The 21631-nt window shown below is 44.4% G+C and overlaps 1 protein-coding gene and 1 long non-coding RNA gene across 9 annotated transcripts in view; one reads left to right on the top strand and one right to left on the bottom strand.

The window, feature by feature from the left end:
• LOC110255302 (putative leucine carboxyl methyltransferase 1) overlaps positions 1-21631 on the top strand; it is a 71265-nt gene that overhangs the window by 24865 nt on the left and 24769 nt on the right. For 4 of the 8 annotated variants that reach the window (XR_014840470.1, XR_014840468.1, XR_014840469.1 and 1 more), the window contains exon 4: positions 1777-1853. Coding sequence is in view for 3 of the 8 variants with exons in the window: in XM_085017270.1 (XP_084873396.1) it covers positions 1777-1853 (77 nt within the window). In the remaining 5 variants the exon portion in view is untranslated. Of the gene's footprint in view, positions 1-1776; positions 4216-12256; positions 15434-18907; positions 20778-21631 lie in introns of those variants that run through there. The other 4 variants (XR_014840471.1, XM_085017268.1, XM_085017269.1 and 1 more) reach the window with 4 other exon arrangements.
• On the bottom strand, positions 10902-21624 carry LOC110258845 (uncharacterized). Its single transcript, XR_002341263.2, has 7 exons — positions 19079-21624; positions 17302-17366; positions 16825-16855; positions 13948-13992; positions 12486-12538; positions 12214-12333; positions 10902-11165 (listed from the first exon to the last, which is right to left on the bottom strand). It is a non-coding gene; the product is annotated as an uncharacterized LOC110258845 (long non-coding RNA).

Below are 21631 nucleotides of genomic sequence, written 5' to 3'. Positions count from 1 at the left end.
TATGTCAAACTCCTGATTTGTCCCTCGCCATCCCCTTTCCCCTGTGGTAACCATAGGTGTTTCTGCTGTGTCTGTGGGTCTATTCCTGTCTTATATTTAAGGCCATTTGTATCTTCTGTGTTTTTAGCTTCCACAGAGAAGCGATATCCTAAGATTGGATGTATTGTGTTAGTTTCAGGTGTATTACACAGGGATCTGACATTTGCATACGTTCAGGGCTGAGTGACTGATTGGACAGGGAGGAGACGGAAAAATTCTGTCATGACCAGCAGGGGATTAGATGTGGGTGTGGTCAGTGACTAAGCTAGGAAAAGCAGAAGGGGGATGCAGGGCCCTGTATGTGTGTGTGTGTGTGTGTGTGTGTGTGTGTGTGTGTGTGTGTGTGTGTGTTTCGCACTTCTATTAACTGACGTCACAGGGAAAAATTACTGTGTGTCCCTAGCCAGGACCTGCGTCTACGTACCCGTGTCTGGAAATGGTAGAGGCAGGCACATGATGCTTACTGGCAGGCTCTCGTCTGCATGTCCCTCCCCTATTTCCTCATTATACCTCACAACCCCATGAGGTGTTACCAGTTTCTCTCCTTTTCCAATGAGGAAACTCTGGCCCAGGGAGTTCGTGACTTTCCCAAGGCCTCCCAGCAAACAAGTGGTGGAGCTGGGATTTGAACCCTGTCTCCCCAGGCCCAGCGAGCCTGCTCTTTACCACCTCTCTGTTCTCCACCATCCTGGAAAGAAATCCATGCATCACAAAATAATACTTACCTCATTCCATGGGATGCTTTCGGATATGTGCCATTTCTCTGTTATCCCCAACTGCTGGTCGCAATCCCCCACATTGATGTCTTGACTCTAATAGGTCTCAAGCTGCCTTTTGGGAAATCCTGTGATGCCCTGCTTCCAAACCAGCTTTTAGCCCCTCCCTTCATCCCTCCCCATCGCCACTCTGCCACTTCAGGTTCCTCATCATTTCTGTTTTTTTTTTCTTTTTGGCCTCACCACTTCTTAGCTGGACAGCTCCAATGACCTTGTTTCCCTCCATCCATTCTTTATACTGACATCAAAGTACTTTGGAAAGCACATTTCTTTTTCTCTATCTCTTTGTCTTGATTGATTAATTGATTGATTGATTTTTCTTTTTGTCTTATCTAGGACTGCTCCCGAATAATATGGAGATTCTCAGGCTAGGGGTCTAATCAGAGCTGTAGCCACTGGCCTACGCCAGCACCATATCAATGAGGGATCTGAGCCAAATCTGTGACCTACACCACAGCCCACAGCAATGCCAGATCCTTAACCCACCGAGTAAGGGCAGGGATCGAACCCACAACCTCATGGTTCTTAGTCGGTTTTGTTAACAACTGTGCCACAAAGGGAACTCCTCTCTTTGTCTTTTTAGGGCCGAACCTGTGGCATAGGTAGTTCCCAGGCTAGGGCTTGAATCTGAGTTGTAGCTGCCAGCTTGGACCACAGCCACAGCAATGCAGGATCCAAGCTGCATCTGCGACCTCCACGGCAGCTCACAGCAACAGATGCTTAACCCACTGAGTGAGGCCAGGGATCAAACCCGCATCCTCACAATTCTAGTCAGATTCATCACCACTGAGCCAAAATGTGAACCCTTGAAAAGTACATTTCTAACCATATTGTTCCCCTGATTGAAAATCCTTAAGTCCCACCTTTGCTCTTCGGGGCCTAGTACTTGGTTCATGAAGATGATGGCTGAAGGTGTGAGTAATAGATAACTGTGTAAAGATTTCTATGTGTGTTTTTTCAGGATGTGGATCTTCTACCAAGTACATCTTAGAAAGTCAATGTTCCAGCGATCATCACGAGGAAGCTGCGCAGCATCAAGTAAGTGTGGCTTTGGCCGGAAGCCAGAGCCCCGTGGCATCAGAACCAGCTCCTGGCAGACAGCAGGGCTGACTGCGGGAGACCTCATGTAGGCACTGCCTTCCTTTCCTGGCCTCCTCCCTCTCTCCCTGTCCCTGGACCCTCATTGCAGTGTGTCCTGCAGTCTTCAAAATGAAATAGACCCTCTCCTGGGACCTTTCTGTCCAAGAATGTAATTTCTCTATCATTGAAACAAATGCCCTGTCGTAGTTTAGTGATCTGAATTTTTATGTGTATTTGGCTTATGTCTTCACCCCCAGGGTACAGAAAGGTGCCTGGCTCAGACTAGATGTGTTGTAAATATTTTTGAATGAATCCTTGGGGGGCTGAGGTGAATCAGTGATCATATCTGAGATATTGGGGGGGGGGTTTGCATTCTGAGTCTAGTCTTCAAGGAGTTTGCCAAGCTCTAAGTGGTGAGGTTGCTGCTCTTTGCCCAGAGCTTTCCTTTGCCGAGTCCCATGGTATGTGCCTCCTTTGCATTCTCACTCAGTCCTCGGAGGCCACTCCTGGATGAAGTACTGTCATTAGCCCCTTTTGACAGATGAGAAACCTGAGGCTCAAAGAAGTGCAGTGAACTTGCCTCAGGTCACCTGGCTTGAAAGGGGGTGGAGGAGAGATTTAAACCCTGACCTCCAGACAAAGGTTAAGGTTTCCTAATGGTTTTAACCCACAGTCCCTCCCTCCTTTTTATATTAGTCATATCAGTCAAGTCCTAATTCTTATATTTCACAATTTTTTTAAAAATTTATTTATTTATTTTTCTACTGTACAGCATGGGGGCCAAGATACACTTACATGAATACGGTTTCTTTTCCCCACCCTTCGTTCTGTTACAATATAAGTATCTAGACATAGTTCTCAATGCTACTCAGCAGGATCTCATTGTAAGTCCATTCCAAGTTGTATCTGATATCCCCAAGCTCCCGATTCCTCCCACTCCCTCCCTCTCCCCCTGGGTGGCCACAAGTCTATTCTCCAGGTCCATGATTTTCTTTTCTGTGGAAATGTTCATTTGTGCTGTATATTAGATTCCAGTTATAAGTGAAATCATAGGGTATTTGTCTTCGTCTTTCTGACTTATTTCACTCAGTATGAGTCTCTAGTTCCACCCATGTTGCTATAAATGGTATTATGTTGTTCTTTTTTATGGCTGAGTAGTATTCCATTGTGTATATATATATCACATCTTCCTAATCCAATCATCTGTTGATGGACATTGGGTTGTTTCCATGTCTTGGCTACTGTGACTAGTGCTGCAATGAACATGCGGGTGCATGTGTCTCTTCTAAGTAGAGTTTTGTCTGGATATATGCCCAAGAGTGGGATTGCGGGGTCATATGGTGCAGGGAGCTGAGAAAATGCAAGGACTCAAAACAAGGACCTTGCCTCATGGCAGAAAAACCTGAAGGCAGGTTCTTAACCAAGAAAGGGAGCTCACCTGAACGGTACAAGCCGAAAGTGGGCTTCTGGTCAGGAAAAAAGCTCACCTGAACGGTACATGCTGAAGGTGGGCCTCTGGTCAGGATAAAAGCCTGCCTGCACGGTGCAAGCCGAGCGCAGGCCTCAGGTTACTCAGCTCTCACTTTGAAGTTGATGGGGAAGATTTGAGGCTTTCCTGGGAAAACAATTTCCATGTTTGCGTTGGAGAACATGGATTGTTTCTCGGGTAACCTAGTCTTTCCTGCTGTTTTATTTGCTATTCAGTTTTTCTCAGTCTTTCCTAATTATTTACTTATTATTCTTATTTCCCATTCTTATTGTCCTGTGGTGATTTGTGACAACAATAGTATAATACAAATTTCGTCCTGAAGGACTTTTCCCCTATTTAAATCCAACTTAGTTAAAACATAGTGTTTATCTATTAACTAGTTATATAGTAACTTTAGAGTTAGGATTTTAATGAGGTCCATAGAAGTTAGCCATATCTTATCCAAAAAACCAAAGCTGTGAGTTTTGTCTTTGATTTTAAATGCTTTTTAGTGATAGCTAGTTTAATTAGGTTGGTTTATATTTACTCACACTGTCTCCCTGCCATAACGCTTTGACGATAAACACCAGTCTACAAACAAAATTTGTAAATGCTAAATTCTTGTGTTTTATGGCCTCTTCAAAGTACTCACTAAGTTTAGTTAAGGTCGAGATCTTAAAACAGGATGCACAGCTGCTATACCATGTGATAGTTAACCAATATACTTTAACACTGTAATGTAATCTGTAGTGAAAAACTGTCTATATAATCAACCACTGTTGCCAATAAAGTTTGAGCAGTCCAGCGCCCTGAAAGAAGGGACAAAGAGGCTGTCTCCGATGCAAAAGCCTACGTCCGTCCGTCTTCTTCGGGAAAAAGCGTATGCTCCCTGGCCGCCATAGCGGGCCTCCAGCAATATGGAAGTTCTATGTATACATTTCTAAGGTATCTCCAAACTGTTCTCCATAGTGACTGTACCAGTTTACATTCCCACCAGCAGTGCAGGAGGATTCCCTTTTCTCCACAACCCCTCCAGCACTTGTTATTTGTGGACTTATTAATGATGGCCATTCTGACTGGTGTGAGGTGGTATCTCATGGTAGTTTTGATTTGCATTTCTCTTATAATCAGCGATGTTGAGCATTTTCTCATGTGTTTGCTGGCCATCTGTATATCTTCTTTGGAGAAATGTCTATTCAGGTCTTTTGCCCATTTTTCCATTGGTTGATTGGCTTTTTTGTTGTTGAGTTGTATAAGTTGCTTGTATATTCTAGAGATTAAACCCTTGTCCATTGCATCATTTACAACTATTTTCTCGAATTCTGTAAGTTGTCTTTTTGTTTTCTTTTTGGTTTCCTTTGCTGTGCAAAAGCTTTTCAGCTTGATTAGGTCCCACTGGTTTATTTCTGCTCTTACTTCTATTGCTTGGGGAGACTGACCTGAGAAAATATTCATGAGGTTGATGTCAGAGAGTGTTTTGCCTGTGTTTTCTTCTAGGAGTTTGATGGTGTCCTGTTGTATATTTAAGTCTTTCAGCCGTTTTGAGTTTATTTTTGTGCATGGTGTGAGGGAGTGTTCTAATTTAATTGCTTTGCATGCAGCTGTCCAGGTTTCCCAGCAATGCTTGCTGAATAGACTTTCTTTTTCCCATTTTGTGTTCTTACCTCCCTTGTCAAAGATTAATTGACTGTAGGTGTTGGGGTTTATTTCTGGGTTCTCTATTCTGCTCCATTGGTCTGTCTTTTTTTTTTTTTTTTTTTTTTTTTTGCTGTTTCTTGGGCCGCTCCCGCGGCATATGGCGGTTCCCAGGCTAGGGGTCGAATTGGAGCTGTATCCACCAGCCTATGCCAGAGCCACAGCAATGCAGGATCCAAGCCGCGTCTGCAACCTACACCACAGCTCATGGCAACGCCGGATCATTAACCCACTGAGCAAGGGCAGGGACCGAACCCGCAACCTCATGGTTCCTAGTCGGATTCGTTAACCCCTGCACCACGACGGGAACTCCTGTGTTTTGATACCAGTACCACACTGTTTTGAAGACTGTGGCTTTATAATGTTACTTTAAGTCTGGGAGAGTTATGCCCCCTGCCTGGTCTTTGTTTCTCAGGATTGCTTTGGTGATTCTGGGTCTTTTGTGGTTCCATATATGTTTTTGGATTGTTTGTTCTAGTTCTGTGAAAAATGTCATGGGTCATTTGATAGGGATTGCATTGAATCTGTAGATTGCTTTGGGTAGTATGGCCATTTTTACAATATTGATTTTTCCAATCCATGAATGTGGAATATCTTCCCATTTCTTTACATCTTCTTTAATTTCTTTGATTAAAGTTTTATGGTTCTTGGCATATAAGTCCTTTACCTCCTTGGCCAGGTGTATTCCGAGGTATTTGATTTTTTTGAGTTGCAATTTTAAAAGGTATCCTATTTTTGTATTCCTTTTCTAATATTTCATTGTTGGTATATAGAAATGTGACTGATTTCTGAATGTTAATCTTATATCCTGCTACTTTGCTGAATTTATTAATCAGTTCAAGTAGTTTTTGGGTTGAGTCCTTAGGGTTTTCTATGTATATTATCATGTCGTCTGCATACAGTGACAGTTTTATCTCTTCTCTTCCTCTTTGGATGCCTTTTGTTTCTTTTGTTTGTCTAATTACTGTGGCTAGGACTTCCAAAACTATGTTGAAGAGCAGTGGTGAGAGTGGGCATCCCTGTCTTGTTCCAGATTTGAGTGAGAAGACTTTCAGTTTTTCTCCATTGAGTATTATATTTGCTGTGGGTTTGTCATAAATGGCTTTGATCATGTTCAGGAATGTTCTCTCTATACTCACTTTGGCGAGAGTCTTGATCATGAACGGATGTTGGACTTTGTCAGATGCTTTTTCTGCATCTATTGAGATGATCATATGGTTTTTGACTTTACTTTTGTTAATGTGGTGTATGATGTTGATTGATTTGCATATGTTGAACCATCCTTGTGAACCTCGGATGAACCCTACCTGGTTATGGTGTATGATACTTTTGATATGTTGTTGGATTTGGTTGGCTAAGATTTTGTTGAGAATTTTTGCATCTACATTCATGAAAGATACTGGCTTCTAGTTTACTTTTTTGGTGGTATCTTTGCTTTTGGAATAAAGGTGATGGTGGCATCATAGAATCTTTGGGAGTGTTCTTCTTTATCCTTTTGAAAAAGGTTAAGGAGGATGGGCACTAGATCCTCTTTGTATGTTTGGTAGAATTCACCTGTGTAGCCATCTGGTCCTTGGGTTTCATTTGTCGGGAGTGTTTTTATGATGTATTCAATTTCATTTCTAGTAATCGGTCTGTTCAGTTGGTCTGTTTCTTCTTCTTCTTTTTTTTTTTTTTTTGGCCTTTTGTCTTTCGTCTTTTGTTGTTGTTGTTGTTGTTGCTATTTCTTGGGCCGCTCCCGCGGCATATGGAGGTTCCCAGGCTAGGGGTTGAATCGGAGCTGTAGCCACCAGCCTACGCCAGAGCCAGAGCAACGTGGGATCCGAGCCTCATCTGCAACCTACACCACAGCTTACGGCAACGCCGGATCCTTAACCCACTGAGCAAGGCCAGGGACCGAACCCGCAACCTCATGGTTCCTAGTCGGATTCGTTAACCACTGCGCCACAACGGGAAATCCTGAAAATAGAAATTTCAGAAAATCCACCTGTTCCACCTCTGGGTATTTTTCCAAAGCATCTATGAATAAATGAATGCATGAGAAGATGTGATTCTCTCTCTCTCACACACACACACAACCAGCCATGATCCTGTGATATAATCACATATGTATATATATCACAGATGGACTATTAGCCATAAAAATGAATGCAATCTTACCATTTGTGACAAGATGGATGGACCTACAGGGTATTATGCTCAGTTAAATGTCAGAAAAAAGACAAACATGGGACCTCATCAAACTGAAAAGCTTTTGCACAGCAAAGGAAACCAAAAAGAAAACAAAAAGACAACTTACAGAATTCGAGAAAATAGTTTCAAATGATGCAACCGACAAGGGCTTAATCTCTAGAATATATAAACAACTTATACAACCCAACAGCAAAAAAAAAAAAAACCAATCAAACAATGGAAAAATGGGCAAAAGACCTGAATAGACATTTCTCCAAAGAAGATATACAGATGGCCAACAAACACATGAAAAAATGCTCAACATCGCTGATTATAAGAGAAATGCAAATCAAAACTACCATGAGATACCACCTCACACCAGTCAGAATGGCCATCATTAATAAGTCCACAAATAACAAGTGCTGGAGGGGTTGTGGAGAAAAGGGAATCCTCCTGCACTGCTGGTGGGAATGTAAACTGGTACAGCCACTATGGAGAACAGTTTGGAGATACCTTAGAAATCTATACATAGAACTTCCATATGACCCCGCAATCCCACTCTTGGGCATCTATCCGGACAAAACTCTACTTAAAAGACACATGTGGAGTTCCCGTCGTGGCGCAGTGGTTAACGAATTTGACTACGAACCATGAGGTTGCGGGTTCGGTCCCTGCCCTTGCTCAGTGGGTTAAGGATCCGACATTTCCTTGAGCTGTGGCGTGGTTTGCAGACACGGCTCGGATCCCGCGTTGCTCGGCTCTGGCGTAGGCCGGTGGCTACAGCTCCGATTCAACCCCTGGCCTGGGAACCTCCATATGCCACAGGAGCGGCCCAAGAAATAGCAACAACAACAACAATAACAAAAGACAAAAGACAAAAAGACAAAAAAAAAAAAAAAAGAGACACATGCACCCGCATGTTCATTGCAGCACTATTCACAATAGCCAGGACATGGAAACAGCCTAAATGTCCATCGACAGATGATTGGATTCAGAAGATGTTGTATATATACACAATGGAATACTACTCAGCCATGAAAAAGAATGACATAATGCCATTTGCAGCAACATGGATGGAACTAGAGACTCTCACACTGAGTGAAATGAGCCAGAAAGACAAAGACAAATACCATATGATATCACTTATAACTGGAATCTAATATCCAGCACAAATGAACATCTCCTCAGAAAAGAAAATCATGGACTTGGAGAAGAGACTTGTGGCTGCCTGATGGGAGGGGGAGGGAGTGAGAGGGATCGGGGGCTTGGGCTTATCAGACACAACTTAGAATAGATTTACAAGGAGATCCTGCTGAATAGCATTGAGAACTTTGTCTAGATACTCATGTTGCAATAGAAGAAAGGGTGGGGGAAAAAATGTAATTGTAATGTATACATGTAAGGATAACCTGACCCCCTTGCTGTACAGTGGGAAAATAAAAAAAAAAAAAGACAAACAATGTGATATCACCTCTATGTGGAAACTAACAAAACAAGTGAACAGACCTAACAACACATAATGCAGTCATAGATACAGAAAACAAAGAGGTGGTTGCCAGAGGGGATATGGGTATACTGATGAGAGAAATATGCCAGGGAAATTAATAAGACTTGCAAAAATCTAGGTAAAAAATAAATGACTTATGGGGATTAAATGTGTAGCATAGATAACATAGTGACTTTGTAGCAACATTGGCTTGTGACAGGTGGTTACTATATTAGTTGTGATGATCATTTTGGAATGAACAGCAATATCAAAAATATATTTTTGCGTCTGGAACTCTTAGTGTTGTAGGTTAATTATACTTCAATTAAAAGGATTTCCCTTGAGGCTCAGCAGGTTAATGATCTGGCATTGTCACTGCAGCTGCTTGGATCACTATTATAGTGCTAGTTTGGTATCTGGCCCAGGAAACTCCACATGCCATAGGCATGGCCAAATAAAATTAAACCCAGGAGTTCCCGTCGTGGTGCAGTGGTTAACAAATCCGACTAGGAACCATGAGGTTGCAGGTTCGATCCCTGCCCTTGCTCAGTGGGTTAACGATCCGGCGTTGCTGTGAGCTGTGGTGTAGGTTGCAGACGCGGCTCGGATCCCACGTTGCTGTGGCTCTGGCATAGGCTAGTGGCTACAGCTCCGATTCAACCCCTAGCCTGGGAAACTCCATGTGCCTCGGGAGCGGCCCAAGAAATAGCAACAATAACAACAACAACAACAACAAAAAAGACAAAAGACAAAAGACCAAAAAAAAATAAATAAATAAAATAAAATAAAATTAAACCCAAAAAACTCTGGGATAAGTAAGCCCAATCCAAATGCTTATCAACTTCTCCATGGATATGTTGATCCTCTTGTCATGCGTGATGATGTGATTAATAATAAAGACCAAATACTGTAAAGAAGAAGAAATGCAGAAGAAAAAGTGAAAATAATCCAAGTGCCTCAGAGATCAGAATTTTAAAAACTCAGCAATTAGGGTATAGGATTCAAAAAAGAATTAGCATACTGAAAAATCATTTTGTAAATGAAGTTAAAACTAGGAGAAACAGGGTGAGAAATAAGACCTTATCAGAAATGGTGGATGAAAAGGAAGAAATTCTTAGTAACTATAAACAAAACGAAACAAAACAAAAACAACTCCTGGAACATAAATCAAGCAAGACATTGTAAAATATCTGATGAATGTGTTGAAATAAAAGACAACCATAAGAGATCTGAAAGATGAATGATTGAGGGACCTGAAAGAGAAAAACCAATGGTACAAAGCAAGTTTTAAACAGTATCATGCAGATTTTTCTGAAAATTAAAAAGGTCGGTCTTGAAATTGTTTTCAAAAGAACACTGATCATTTACTTGCAATGACTAATAAGAGATGCTGCTGCAGTGTAAAGCTTAAAAAAATTCCTCTGGGCATCTAGAATAAAAAGGAGAACTATAAGGAAATAACACTTATAATTTCAGAAACATTGTTGCCAATAAATACTCTGTGCTGGAAGGAAATAGAGAAACATATTAAGATTCACAAGGGGGCAGATGATGAATCATGAACTTTTTACAAGCCAGGCCGAGTGGGTATCAAGAGTCCTGATGTCCAAGCCATCACAAACGATCCTGGGTCTATTGTCCCCATGACCACTGGATTGAACAGGCTTCAGACAACAGACTCCCTAGAAAGACACTGACATGGGGAGTTCCCATCGTGGCTCAGCAGAAATGAATCTGACTAGCATCCATGAGGATGCACGTTCAATCCCTGGCCTCTCTCGGTGGGTTTGAGGATCTGGCACTGCGGTGAGCTGTGGTATAGGTCCCATGTGGCTCGGATGCAGTGTTGCTGTGGCTGTGGCATATGCCAACAGCTATAGCTCAGATTCAGCCACTAGCTTGGGAACCTCCATATGCTGCTGGTGTGGCCCTCAAAAGAACAATAACAACAACAACAACAAACCACTGACATGGGACCAGTGTAAAGTATGAACTTTGGAGTTCCTTACTTAACTGAGACTTGGTGAGGGATAAGTGAGGGAGGGAGTGATCCTGGTGGACACTAGGGCACCTCCCTTCCAACAACTCATGAAGTGCTGCCTCTGCTGAGGGTGCTTTTCTATCTGTGTATTTTATTTTATAAAGCAGGATTCTAAAAGCAGCTGTATAGATAAATACAGTGTAATAAATTAATAAGAAACATTTTATTTCATAAAACACAACATAGAGATAAATACTGAACACGTAGAACATATAGATAAAACTAAAGGATAAAACAAGGGATACGCAATTAAACAACAGAGATTACACTAAGTGAGGTGCCCTAGGAGGTGAGCATTGAGTGAGGCTTCTGCTGTGCTTGACTATGTGGAGGTCCTGATGGTATGGAGATTCTGAGACAGGCTGGGGGTGTCCACATCCAGGCTGTCACTGGTGTCAGACCGACAATCTGTAACACAAAGGTGATCATTTGGGAACAATACTGCTATTTATTTATTTATTTATTTATAAAAAAGTTTTGGCTACTCTCTCAGCATGCACAATTTCCTGGGCCAGGGATGGAACCCATGCCATACCTGTGACCAGAGACAGCAGGGACAAGCCAGAGCCTTACCCCGCTGAGCCACAAGGCAACTCCACAACACTGCTTTTTAAAAATGTAATAAAACAAGTTGTTTATGTTATTTAATGACAAAATTGGAGAAGAAACAAAAGGAACAGAAGTAACATAAATCCTGCCTGGCAACCCATCCCAAATGAGCACTGCAATGAAGTGCCACCTCGTGCTGCTTTAGTGTGACTTGGACACATATAGTATCTACAGAAGCTCCAGCGCAGGTTGTGAAATGGGGCCATAAGGTGACCGAGACCTTACAAGGGGGCTGCAGAGGCTGAGGGACCTCCAGGGCTCAGGCACCTCCTAGGCAAGCAGGGATACTGCAGCTTCCCAACATGATACCAGGACCATGAAGAGTCCATAGGGATGCAGAGCAGGGACAGGTGAGTTCCCTGCTCACAGAGCAGTGGGTGTCTGGGTCTTCGTCACCCTTTTCCCAGAAGTCCTGAGACTGAGCAGGTCAGGGCCACTCCTCCATTGCCTCACATCACCTGGTGATTCCCTGGGGGTGGGGGGAGGAGGCTCCCTGGTAACTTCTTCAGGGGGTGGGGATTGGCACTGCAGGGATGGGTCCTGCAGAGGATGTCGGACCACTCCAGTGGGGCTCTTCAAAAAGAACACACTGGGAAGAGCCCCTAGTGAGTCATGCACTTGATGGCCCTACAGCGCCCCTCTGACTAGCAACCTCAGGGGCTCCTGGGATGGGGATGTGTTGCTTGGGAGGTGTGCTCATGGCATCCTCTGGATGGATTAATACCCTCCTCTTTTCTCCACTTCGTGGTCACACTCAAGGGCGGACACACAGAGTTTTGTCTGGCTTTCTGAAAAACCAAAAGGAAGTTGGGCATGCTGTGGAGAACAGGCGCATCTGTCTCCTCACCTTTGCACCCCCAGTCTGCCACATCGACACTGCCTCTTCCTAGGTGTGCTCATCATCGGCATCAGAGGCTGTCCCCCCAAATGCTTTTCTTAAACTCAGGAACAGGGAGCGTTTCCGCTTCTGGGAGGAAAAGTACAGTCTCTGAGACCAAATCCATCATGGTAAGTATCATAAAAGGATGGAGAGAGGAGATGGGGAAGACTTACAAGGAAGAGTCTACGGGTGACACAAAGAGAGGAAAATGAAAAGATGTGAAAGAGGAAATAGATTACCCGCTTAATTCTGCTTTCCTTGTCAGAATTCTCGTTACCTGCCATGTAACATTCTGTGTCCAGGGGCAGCCACCAGGTCAGGGAGGCCATAGGAAAGGAAAGGGGTGATTTAGAATCAAGATGGAACCTCAGGACCATGACACTGCAGGGAGCTCAGTCTCGGGCTCCTTTCTGTCCTCACCTCCACGGACCTCCCAGGGCCTCAGCTGGTTCACATCTACAGTGGAGAAGGTCTCTGATCTCCAAGATCCTGCTGCAGCCCTCTGCTTCCCTCAATGTGACTTGGAATAAGACCTGTGTCTTCCTGCTCCACACACAGGCTGCATCTGTCCCCATGCACCTCGGAGCACGCCCTGGCCTTCCTCCAGAACCCCTGCTTCTGACTCCCTCCTTCCTCATTTCTCTCCTCTAATTACTGCTCATTTCCTTCCTCCAATGAGGGCAGGGTGGAAGAAGGGCCATGGCAATGTTGCCACTCTCCAGGCAGTCAATGTTTCTCTTAACCAATCGATGCCACCCAGGGAGTTCCTGGCATGGGCCTGATCCTGTGCTGGCACCTGGGGGAGGGAAGGACAAAAACCTCCACACAACCAGGACTCCCTTATTACCTGGGGTGACCTGAGGTATCTGGCAGAAGCTTATTGCTCACAACACCACCCTGACCTTCCCAGCTCCTTAGAGAGGATAAAAGCACAATCAGAGGTGAAGGAATGTATCCAAATTCCTTGCCCCAAAATGAGGCAACAGGCATCTACATAAACATAGGGTGCCTACCAGGATTTGCCCTTAGACTTGGAAGGACAAGGAGGGATGAGAGCTGGGCAGGCCTGAGGAGAGGACATGGTGTGCACATGACTGGGGTGTGGGGAGCAGGGCCAAAGCTGCCTGGATGAGCGGTGGATTCTCAGGGAACCAGGGGTCCCAGGCCCTGCTGCCCTGAGCCTCTGTCCTGGGCCTGGTCAAGCCCAGGAGACCAGGTGGATGGGTCTGTGAGAGCAAGTGTGCAGAGAAGCCCAGCCTCCCCTTCACACATTCCTCTAGACTTCTTTCTGGTGGGGAGGGTCCCCAGGCAGGTGGACATGGAGCTCTCTCTCAAACATGATGTGCACATCAGCCTTGGGTGAGCTGTCCAGGCTGAGATGAGCTGAAGGAGGCTGGAGCACATCCGTGATCCCAGAGACGTGCTCCATAAGCCATCCTACCCTGGGAGTGCTTTTACGTGAGGAAGAAAGAGCAATGGGATCCTGAAAGTGCAGACAGAGTATACTTCTCATCCACCACCAGACACTTGCTCCAAGAACTTGGGTCTCCAGTGTCAAGTGACTCGCAGAGTTTTGTTGTGCCCTGTCAGCTTATGGTTTTCATAGGCAAATTTAAAAACAAAGCCAAAATCTGCTGTAAGGGATCCCCTCCAGCTGGGAACCTGAATCCAAGCTTTCACCCTTGGCAGTGTTGTTCCTACCTGCATCTTCGTCAGTGATGCTGCCAACGCTCTCCACAATAAATTCTGCAGAATCATAAACATGAGCAATAATGTTATAAGGAAAGTTGCCCCACCCATTTCTCCCCTTCCCCTTCAGCTAATGCTGCCTTCCAAGGCATCCCACTAGTCCTCTCTCCAGGTTCTCACATCTCCCCTGGGCTCTGTGGAGCAACAGTCCTTCAGTAAGACATCGATCACAGTTTCAAACCTTCAAGAAAGAGATGCTGAGAGAAGCATCTGTCAACCTCTCATTTCCACAGGTCCATTACAGCTCTCCCTTTCAAGCTGACCCACTAGAAACTCCAACACTTATGGGCACACTTGAAATATGGCTAGTGTGATCAAACCATTGGGTGTTGTGTGTGTGTGAGCATGCTTCTTTTTAATTGCTTGAGTTAACCACAATTTGAACTAAGTTAAATATAAGCAGGCACTTCTGGCTAGTGGGTACCACAGTGGACAGAGTGGCTCTAAGAGCTTGCAAGATGAAGAAGAGACAACCAACCACCCTCACCTCACTGTTCATTCAGAGAATTTGGATGACCAGAGGGGATCTTTCATTTGCAGGTTATCTTGGGCACTTGGACCCATGCTAGGCATTGCGAGAGTCCTTGGGGACACTCTAACAGCAGTGTCAACAACACTCTGACCTGGGAGGAATTCCCAGCAGGGCACCCCACTTTTTGCCAGTAGTGAGGAGCATGGCCCAGGGCACCGGTGCTGGACAAAACCAGAGAGAATGGGCAGAGGGGAGGGAGGGATGCATCACTCTTTTCATGATCCCATCCTTCTCACCCCTGAGCCTGGAAGACCCAAGGAAGGCAGTGGCACCCCCTTACGGGGTGAACAATTTGTACACTGAAAACTACAGATCATAGCTGAAAGAAATTAAAGAAGGTGCAAGTGCTTGGAACGACACACCATGTTCATAGACTGGACGGTTTAATGTTGTCGACATTTCTCTGCTACTGAAAATGATGTACACATTATACTGCAACAACTCACAAAATATCATGCCATTTTTTGAGACTTGGAAAAGAAAATCCTAAAATACATGTAGAGCCCCAAAGAATAAAAAGATGATCTTGACAGCAAAGAACAACAATGGAGACGTCTCAATTCCCAGATTCAAAACACACTGCCAAGCCACAGCAGCAAAAACATCTACCCCTGGCATCTAAACAGGAAGACAGACCAATGATCCATAAGAGAAGGACCTAAAAGTAAACTCATATATGTATGGCCAAATGATCACTGCCCAGGTTCTAAGATTCCCCAGTCAAAAAAGTATAGTCTCTTCAACAATCAACAGAATGAAAAGGCAATGTATAGGATGGGAGGAAATACTTGCAAATATTGCTTCTGGATAAGGGACCCATATCCAAAAAATATAAGAAACTAACACTCAATTAAAACAAAACAAAACACACATGCACACACACAAACCAAAAAAATGAAAAACAAAGACTGTGGGCAAATAGCTGAGTTTAAAAATGGGTAAACACCTTGAGAAGATATGACCCCATAGAAGCTATGATGGTGATCAAATATATGTGAAAATGTATGTTGCGCTCAACTGGGACTCTGTGGTTAAGAGGTGCAAGCAACTGCTTTGGGAGTGGATAAGCAATGAGATCCCACTGGATAGCACAGGGCACAATATGTGGTCACTTATGAAGGAAAAGACAAAAAGCACTAAAAAAATTACAACTTTACTGGAAGGCTGATTTCCAGGAAAAGCATGCTAATAAATGGATTCACAAAACACTGCTCTTAAAGAAAACCCAATGTAGAAGAACTGACAATACTGAAATCCTACCATTAAAAACAGCCACTATCATTCATATCATGGTTGTTCTCCAGGCTTCATTTTCTACACAGCGTGTGCAGCATGTGCCCTGATTAAATGTACAGCCACAATAACAAGAGTCTTACAACATGAGGGACTTATTTCATGGAGAGAAGCACAGAGGGAACACAGAGTCCTTCTCACCCAGGTGGGCAGTAAGTTTGTACAATGGTGCCAGACACCAGGATGAGGGTGAACTCTGAGCTCTTACTTGCAAGATCACCTGGTTGTGTGCTACCTAGGGTGGCCAAATGTAAGAATGACAGTGACACTGTCCAATACAAGAATACGCCTCACCGATTCCCATCTGCTTTGGCCATGTTGAAGCGATGATGTCAGCACTGACAGGGACCTTATAAGATGCATAGCATCTACAGGCCCTCTGGAGACCCTGGTATTACCAGGCATAGACATGGAGCAGGGACCCTTCCCCGTCAGTGCTCCATGACTGACAAAATCCTGGCCAAGGGATAGGTGCAGGTCAGGGGTCCAGGCACTCCCATGGATAACCTGGCCTGGGTCCCCATTTAGATTTTCCATGTAGGAGGTCAAGAGCTTGGGCCAACTCTCTCTGCACCATCTCCAGCTGAGCAAGGGGAAACTTAAGCCAAACTGGGAACAGTGGTGGTGAAGGGAGAATGCATGAATGTAGAGAAGTTGTGCAGAGGGGATGGAATTTGTGTTGGGGAAATTCAATGGTTGTCATGTCCATGTAAATATGAAATATCTCATGAGGAAAACACCACATGTGCTTGCACATGGACCTCACTCCCTGTCCCTCATAACATGTACCAACCCAAGGCATCAACATGATATACTTGTGTCCAGGGCATGGACATCTTGGGCAAAACTATGAGTGGCGAAGAGCTGTATGCTCTAAACCCCCAAGTCTCCTTCCAAAAGGAACCCAGGATATGGAGGCTCTGCAACCAATGTCAGCAAGGAAGTCCCACATTCTACTGCACCAAGATTGTTTGTCACTGGAGAGATGATCTCTGAATACACACCGCTTCTGTAAGGCCACTCGTACAACATGAGCTGGAGAAAAGAAAACAGTGTGAGAATCTAAGCTTCATGGGCTCTATGAACAAAGAATATTTCATACTATTTCTTTTCTCAGAAAGCTAAATGAAGCTTTCCTTGAGTCCATGGTCCCAAAGAAAACAGAGATGTCATTTGTGAGAAATGCTTCAAAATTTCCTGGAAGACCTGTCTATTTTGACCGAACACTAAAAAATTCTCTTTCAAGGAGGGTAATACTCTGCAGAAAAAATGCTCCCAACCACACATGCAGTGTGCAACAGATGCTGTTGTACTGAAAATAGCCTTTACAGTCAATCACTGGGAAAGGCATTCAGTCATCCAACCCAGGAAAAAAGTATGTCTCCATACTTTCAACTGTATAGATTTTCACATTTGAATTTGATTGAAAACAAGGAGAAAATGAAGCTATGCTTTTATCTCAAATAATAGAAGGCACTTACTGAGGGGTCAGATGGAGTATCTTCTGTGCTGCTGTACTCCTTCACCAAAATATGCCGAGGGTGAACTGGGAGAACATAGAGTATGAGTCATGATATTGGTGACACTGCTCAGGAACTATTCAGGCAGCATTGTTGGGGAGTGGTGTGTGAACCCAGGGAGGGAGAGTAAGGATGAGGGTGATTTTGAAGCATGGGCACACATGCTGTTGGCTGACCACTCTGGTGGGATGAGGCTGGCCAAGGGGAGGTTCCTTGACATAATGAGAACGGGAGCTTTAAGCTTCCTAGCCAAAGCCAACATACTCAATTCAATGTAGGCAATTTGAAAAGAGGTAAATTCCAAATTCATGTTCTGGGGAACCTCCCGCTGTGGCTCCATGCGTTAAGGACCCGAAGCTGTCTCTGTGAGGAGGCAGGGTCGCTCCCTAGCTTCCCTCAGGGGCCTAAGGATCCAGGGTTGCTGCATGCTGCGGCGTAGTGTGCACATGTGGCCTGGATCCGGTGGTGCCATGGCTGGGGTACAGCTCTGGGTGAACCCCTCCCCTGGGAACTTCCATATGCCACAGGTGTGGCCACACACACATAACAAAACAAAAACAAGTCATGCCATGTTTCAAGGACAGAGTCCAATGACTCCTCCAGCCTATTTTAAATCCCGTGGCAACTCCCGCTACTTCTTGGAATGTTCCAAGACCATTTTTCATCTCCACACGGTCACATGCCCTGCTTCTGCTCAGCATAGTGTGATGGCACAGGTATAATATTTATCCTTTGCATAACTGTTAACTATACAGTTCCGTAGCCTTTTTGCCTTCCACACACTTTTCTACCCATCAACACTACCTACACCCACACCTTTGTCATCCTACCCGACATGACCCATCACAACTCACCTTCCCCTGGCCACCAGGCCTTGGTAATTCCTGCTTCTGCTATATGAACGTGCCTACACAAGTAGTATTACACGGTATCTGTCTTGCTGTGCACCTGCCTTATTTCACTCACCACAATAGCTTTTTGTAGTGTTCGGTCCACCCATACCCTAACGTATTTCGAGCTTTAACTCCACTCTGCGGCTAAAGAGTAACCCACTCGGAGTTTCTTTGGCATTTCATTTTGCCAGTCCTCTCATTCATCACCACATTCATCAAGGCCTTTTGCATAATGCCCATCTTTGGACTCCTGGGAGAAACAGGCCAGGGAGCATTCAGGTACGGATTTCTCTGTGCTATAATGGTGAGAAATCACATTGCACATCTGTCAAAGGGCAGAGCTTATAAGAGCACCAAGTATGACTCCTAAGGCAAACTATTAGTGTTCTGCTAATTGGAATAAAGGTACCACCAGCATGTGATACATTGTCAATGGCTGGACCTGGAGTGGTGGGATTCGGGAACCGTCTGTGTCATCTGTTGGACTTCTTTGTCCACATAATCCAGGTCGAAACAATGTCTAATTTAAAGACACCTGGAAACACGGCTTCCCTGAGGGAGACACAGCAGCTAATGTCCAAAAGCCAGCCGTCATCGACACCCTGGCTAGAGATCATCTTCACCCTCCAACATCAACCGGCTGTTGAGCTTTCAAAGTCGTTTTATTTCCACAGGTATATAAACACTACCACCTGACTAAGTATGTTTCAACTTGGACACACACGCATGCACGCACGCACGCACGCACAAAGGATACCACAAAATACTTCCTAGTTCATTCGTATACAGGGGACCCTAAAGAAAAATTATTCTTGCATGCACCGAAGGAGAAAATCTCCACGTACCTGTCCCCGACCCATTAGCAGGGTGCACTCACTGGTGGCGCCAGGAGCATAACTTTCTAGTGCAGCCAGAGGTGGATCTTTGTGACGTCTGTCGATTGTTCCTTTGGATCCGGAAGCAGCATCCTATGCAATCTATCACAACAGGGAGGACTGCTGACATCTTGCTGTCAGAAGACCGTAGGGAAATTTGTACTCATTTATTCCATTTAATCTTTTGGTCCCCTGGCTCACCAGCTGCCCAGGAGTGCTGCCTGGATCAAGGTCAGACTTAGAAGGATCATGCAGTTTAAAACAACCAACAGACAGGATTTTTGAACAACTACCTTTGTTTAACAGAGACCTTCTAGAAACACAGCAAAGTAAGAGTGATCGTGCCTGATGGTCTGGTTCAAACACATTCAGAAGAATCATGAACCTGGGGAAAGGGTTGTAGATCCCTAAGGGCCTCGATGCCCTGTTCTACGAGGTGGAAATGGTATTCTAGAAGGCTGACTTTTAGTATGATGTTATGAGGACGACTTCATGAAGTACGGGTAACATTTTAGAGAAAGGAAAGACGGGTGCCTCGTCAATGCTCCATATGCGTTCAGCCTTGAGTGATGGCAAGAGTAAGCTAGACAGTCAGTGGTGGCTGAAAACCAAAGGGGGTAAATGGATGCCTCAAGTCGGGAAGGGTGGAAGCTTATTCCCCAGCATCTTCATGGGAACGATGCTTCGCAGCTCATGGACAGTACCTATTTTCATCTCCTCTGATACTCAGTCCTGTTGAAGGTGAGGAAGTGCAAACAGGACCCACATGAGGGGTAACCAAGTGACAGTCCAAGCGTCACAACAATGACGGGTGATGAATCTGAGGCAGGTGGACCAGACATATTAATTAAGACAACGAACCCGGAAGTTATACGCATAACTCTAGAGATAGCTCAGAGGGGTAGAAATGAGAAGAAAAACACAAGAAGGAAAAATGCAGGAGACAAAGTGAGCGAGCCCATCTGAAGGAACAGCCACTCGGGGGAGCAATGTAAACTTACCTTAGGAACAGTGATTGAGATGCCCATTCCTAAAGCATGAGCCGTGAAGTGAGAGCGTCACACTGGCCACCACGTACAAACCTCTCAGGCCACAGAGCGACAGCCTGACCATGAGGCAAGAAGTGCACAAGCACATTACCATGGTGACGTGTCATCGTACCACTTTCAGAGGGAAGTCAACCCCTGCACAGGATGGGTCCAACGGCTGCCGGCAGAGAGCGTGTTTCCATGGACAAGCTTGGCTTTTCAGAGGAGCCTTGTCATTTCCGAAACGGAATCTCAGGCTCCCACAGAACCCTCTGACTAAGAAAAGAATTTTCTATGAGAGAGAACGACCTGTCCCCCAGGAGGAGTTGAGAGTGAACCTTGCAGGGTGAAGAGGCAAAAAAGCCAGCATGTGCAGAATTTAAGGAAGAACTACCCCTCCATTTCTACTCTTCCTGAGTCACCAGACATTTGCCAATCAAACCATTTCAAAACGTGAGATTTAAGGTTATTGTAAGCAGGGTGAATGTTTTCATGTTTCATGACGACTGCTATTCTGCAGTGTCCTATTCAAGTTTGCTGCTCACAAAAATTACTATTTTTGATGCACATTGCAAGTAAGTCTCCAATTTGTCACATGCTTGTATCTTACTACAGTTACTCATACATACAACCTGAGGAAAGTTTTCTTCTTTTGCCAAAAAGAAAAAAAAAAGGAAGAAAGAAAAAGAAAAAAAGAAAATCAGTAATTATTTCTGTAATTTCTGGCTTTGAGAAAGAAAAGGAGGAAGAATATTGTGACCATTATTCACACCAAGGATTAACGGCGCCCTTAAGAAAAGTTTCTCCTACTTAGGAACGTAAGCACAGGGGTTTCAAGACAAATTTTTCTGTTAAACCATTGTGACTATTTCTAGACATGCATGTCAAAGGGGGCAATCGGTTTTTCAGGAGGAGGATACAACTTTTGCCCTAGAAGTTACGTACAGCCAGAAGTGTCCCAGTCCAGTCATAAAAGGAGCAGAATGTTTTGTAAAGCACACATGGTAATTTATGTCTCAAATAAAAATCTCAGAACATTTTGGATGGGATAGTGATGATGCACCAACGATTCATCCATTTAAACAGATTAGACTTACGACGTGCCTATTTATCCAAGAAGGAACTGGTAGGTGTTTGCTGGCAAAGAGGGGCACATTCAGTTTGCAACTAAAAGAAACTTGTCAATATCCAATTATTGATTTCAGTAGTGGAGAATTAACTGAGTTCAGATACAGATTCAACTTGCCATGTAGATTAGACATTCCTTTGGCCAAGCCCTATAGTGGATTTGTTTTGTTTGGGGGGGGGCGATCTTCCTCTAGTCGATACTACAAATGTTTTGAAAAGCTGGTGACTATCGATACTAATGCATCAAGATAAATGATGTAAAAATGATGGGACAGGGCCAACTTGGAGAATATCACTGCTACATGCATTGTATCATGAACAGCCTAGCCAAATCCTGCTGCCTATAAAGAGCATTAGCCACTATGCT

This window comes from Sus scrofa, chromosome 3 (assembly GCF_054392235.1).
Source record: "Sus scrofa isolate SSC_HxYL_T2T_F1_AM1 chromosome 3, Sscrofa_HxYL_maternal_Yorkshire_Landrace_v2.0, whole genome shotgun sequence".
Classification (NCBI taxonomy): Eukaryota; Metazoa; Chordata; class Mammalia; order Artiodactyla; family Suidae; genus Sus; species Sus scrofa.
The sequence above is the reverse complement of the archived record's forward strand: the minus strand, read 5'-3'. Positions and strand labels throughout refer to the sequence as shown.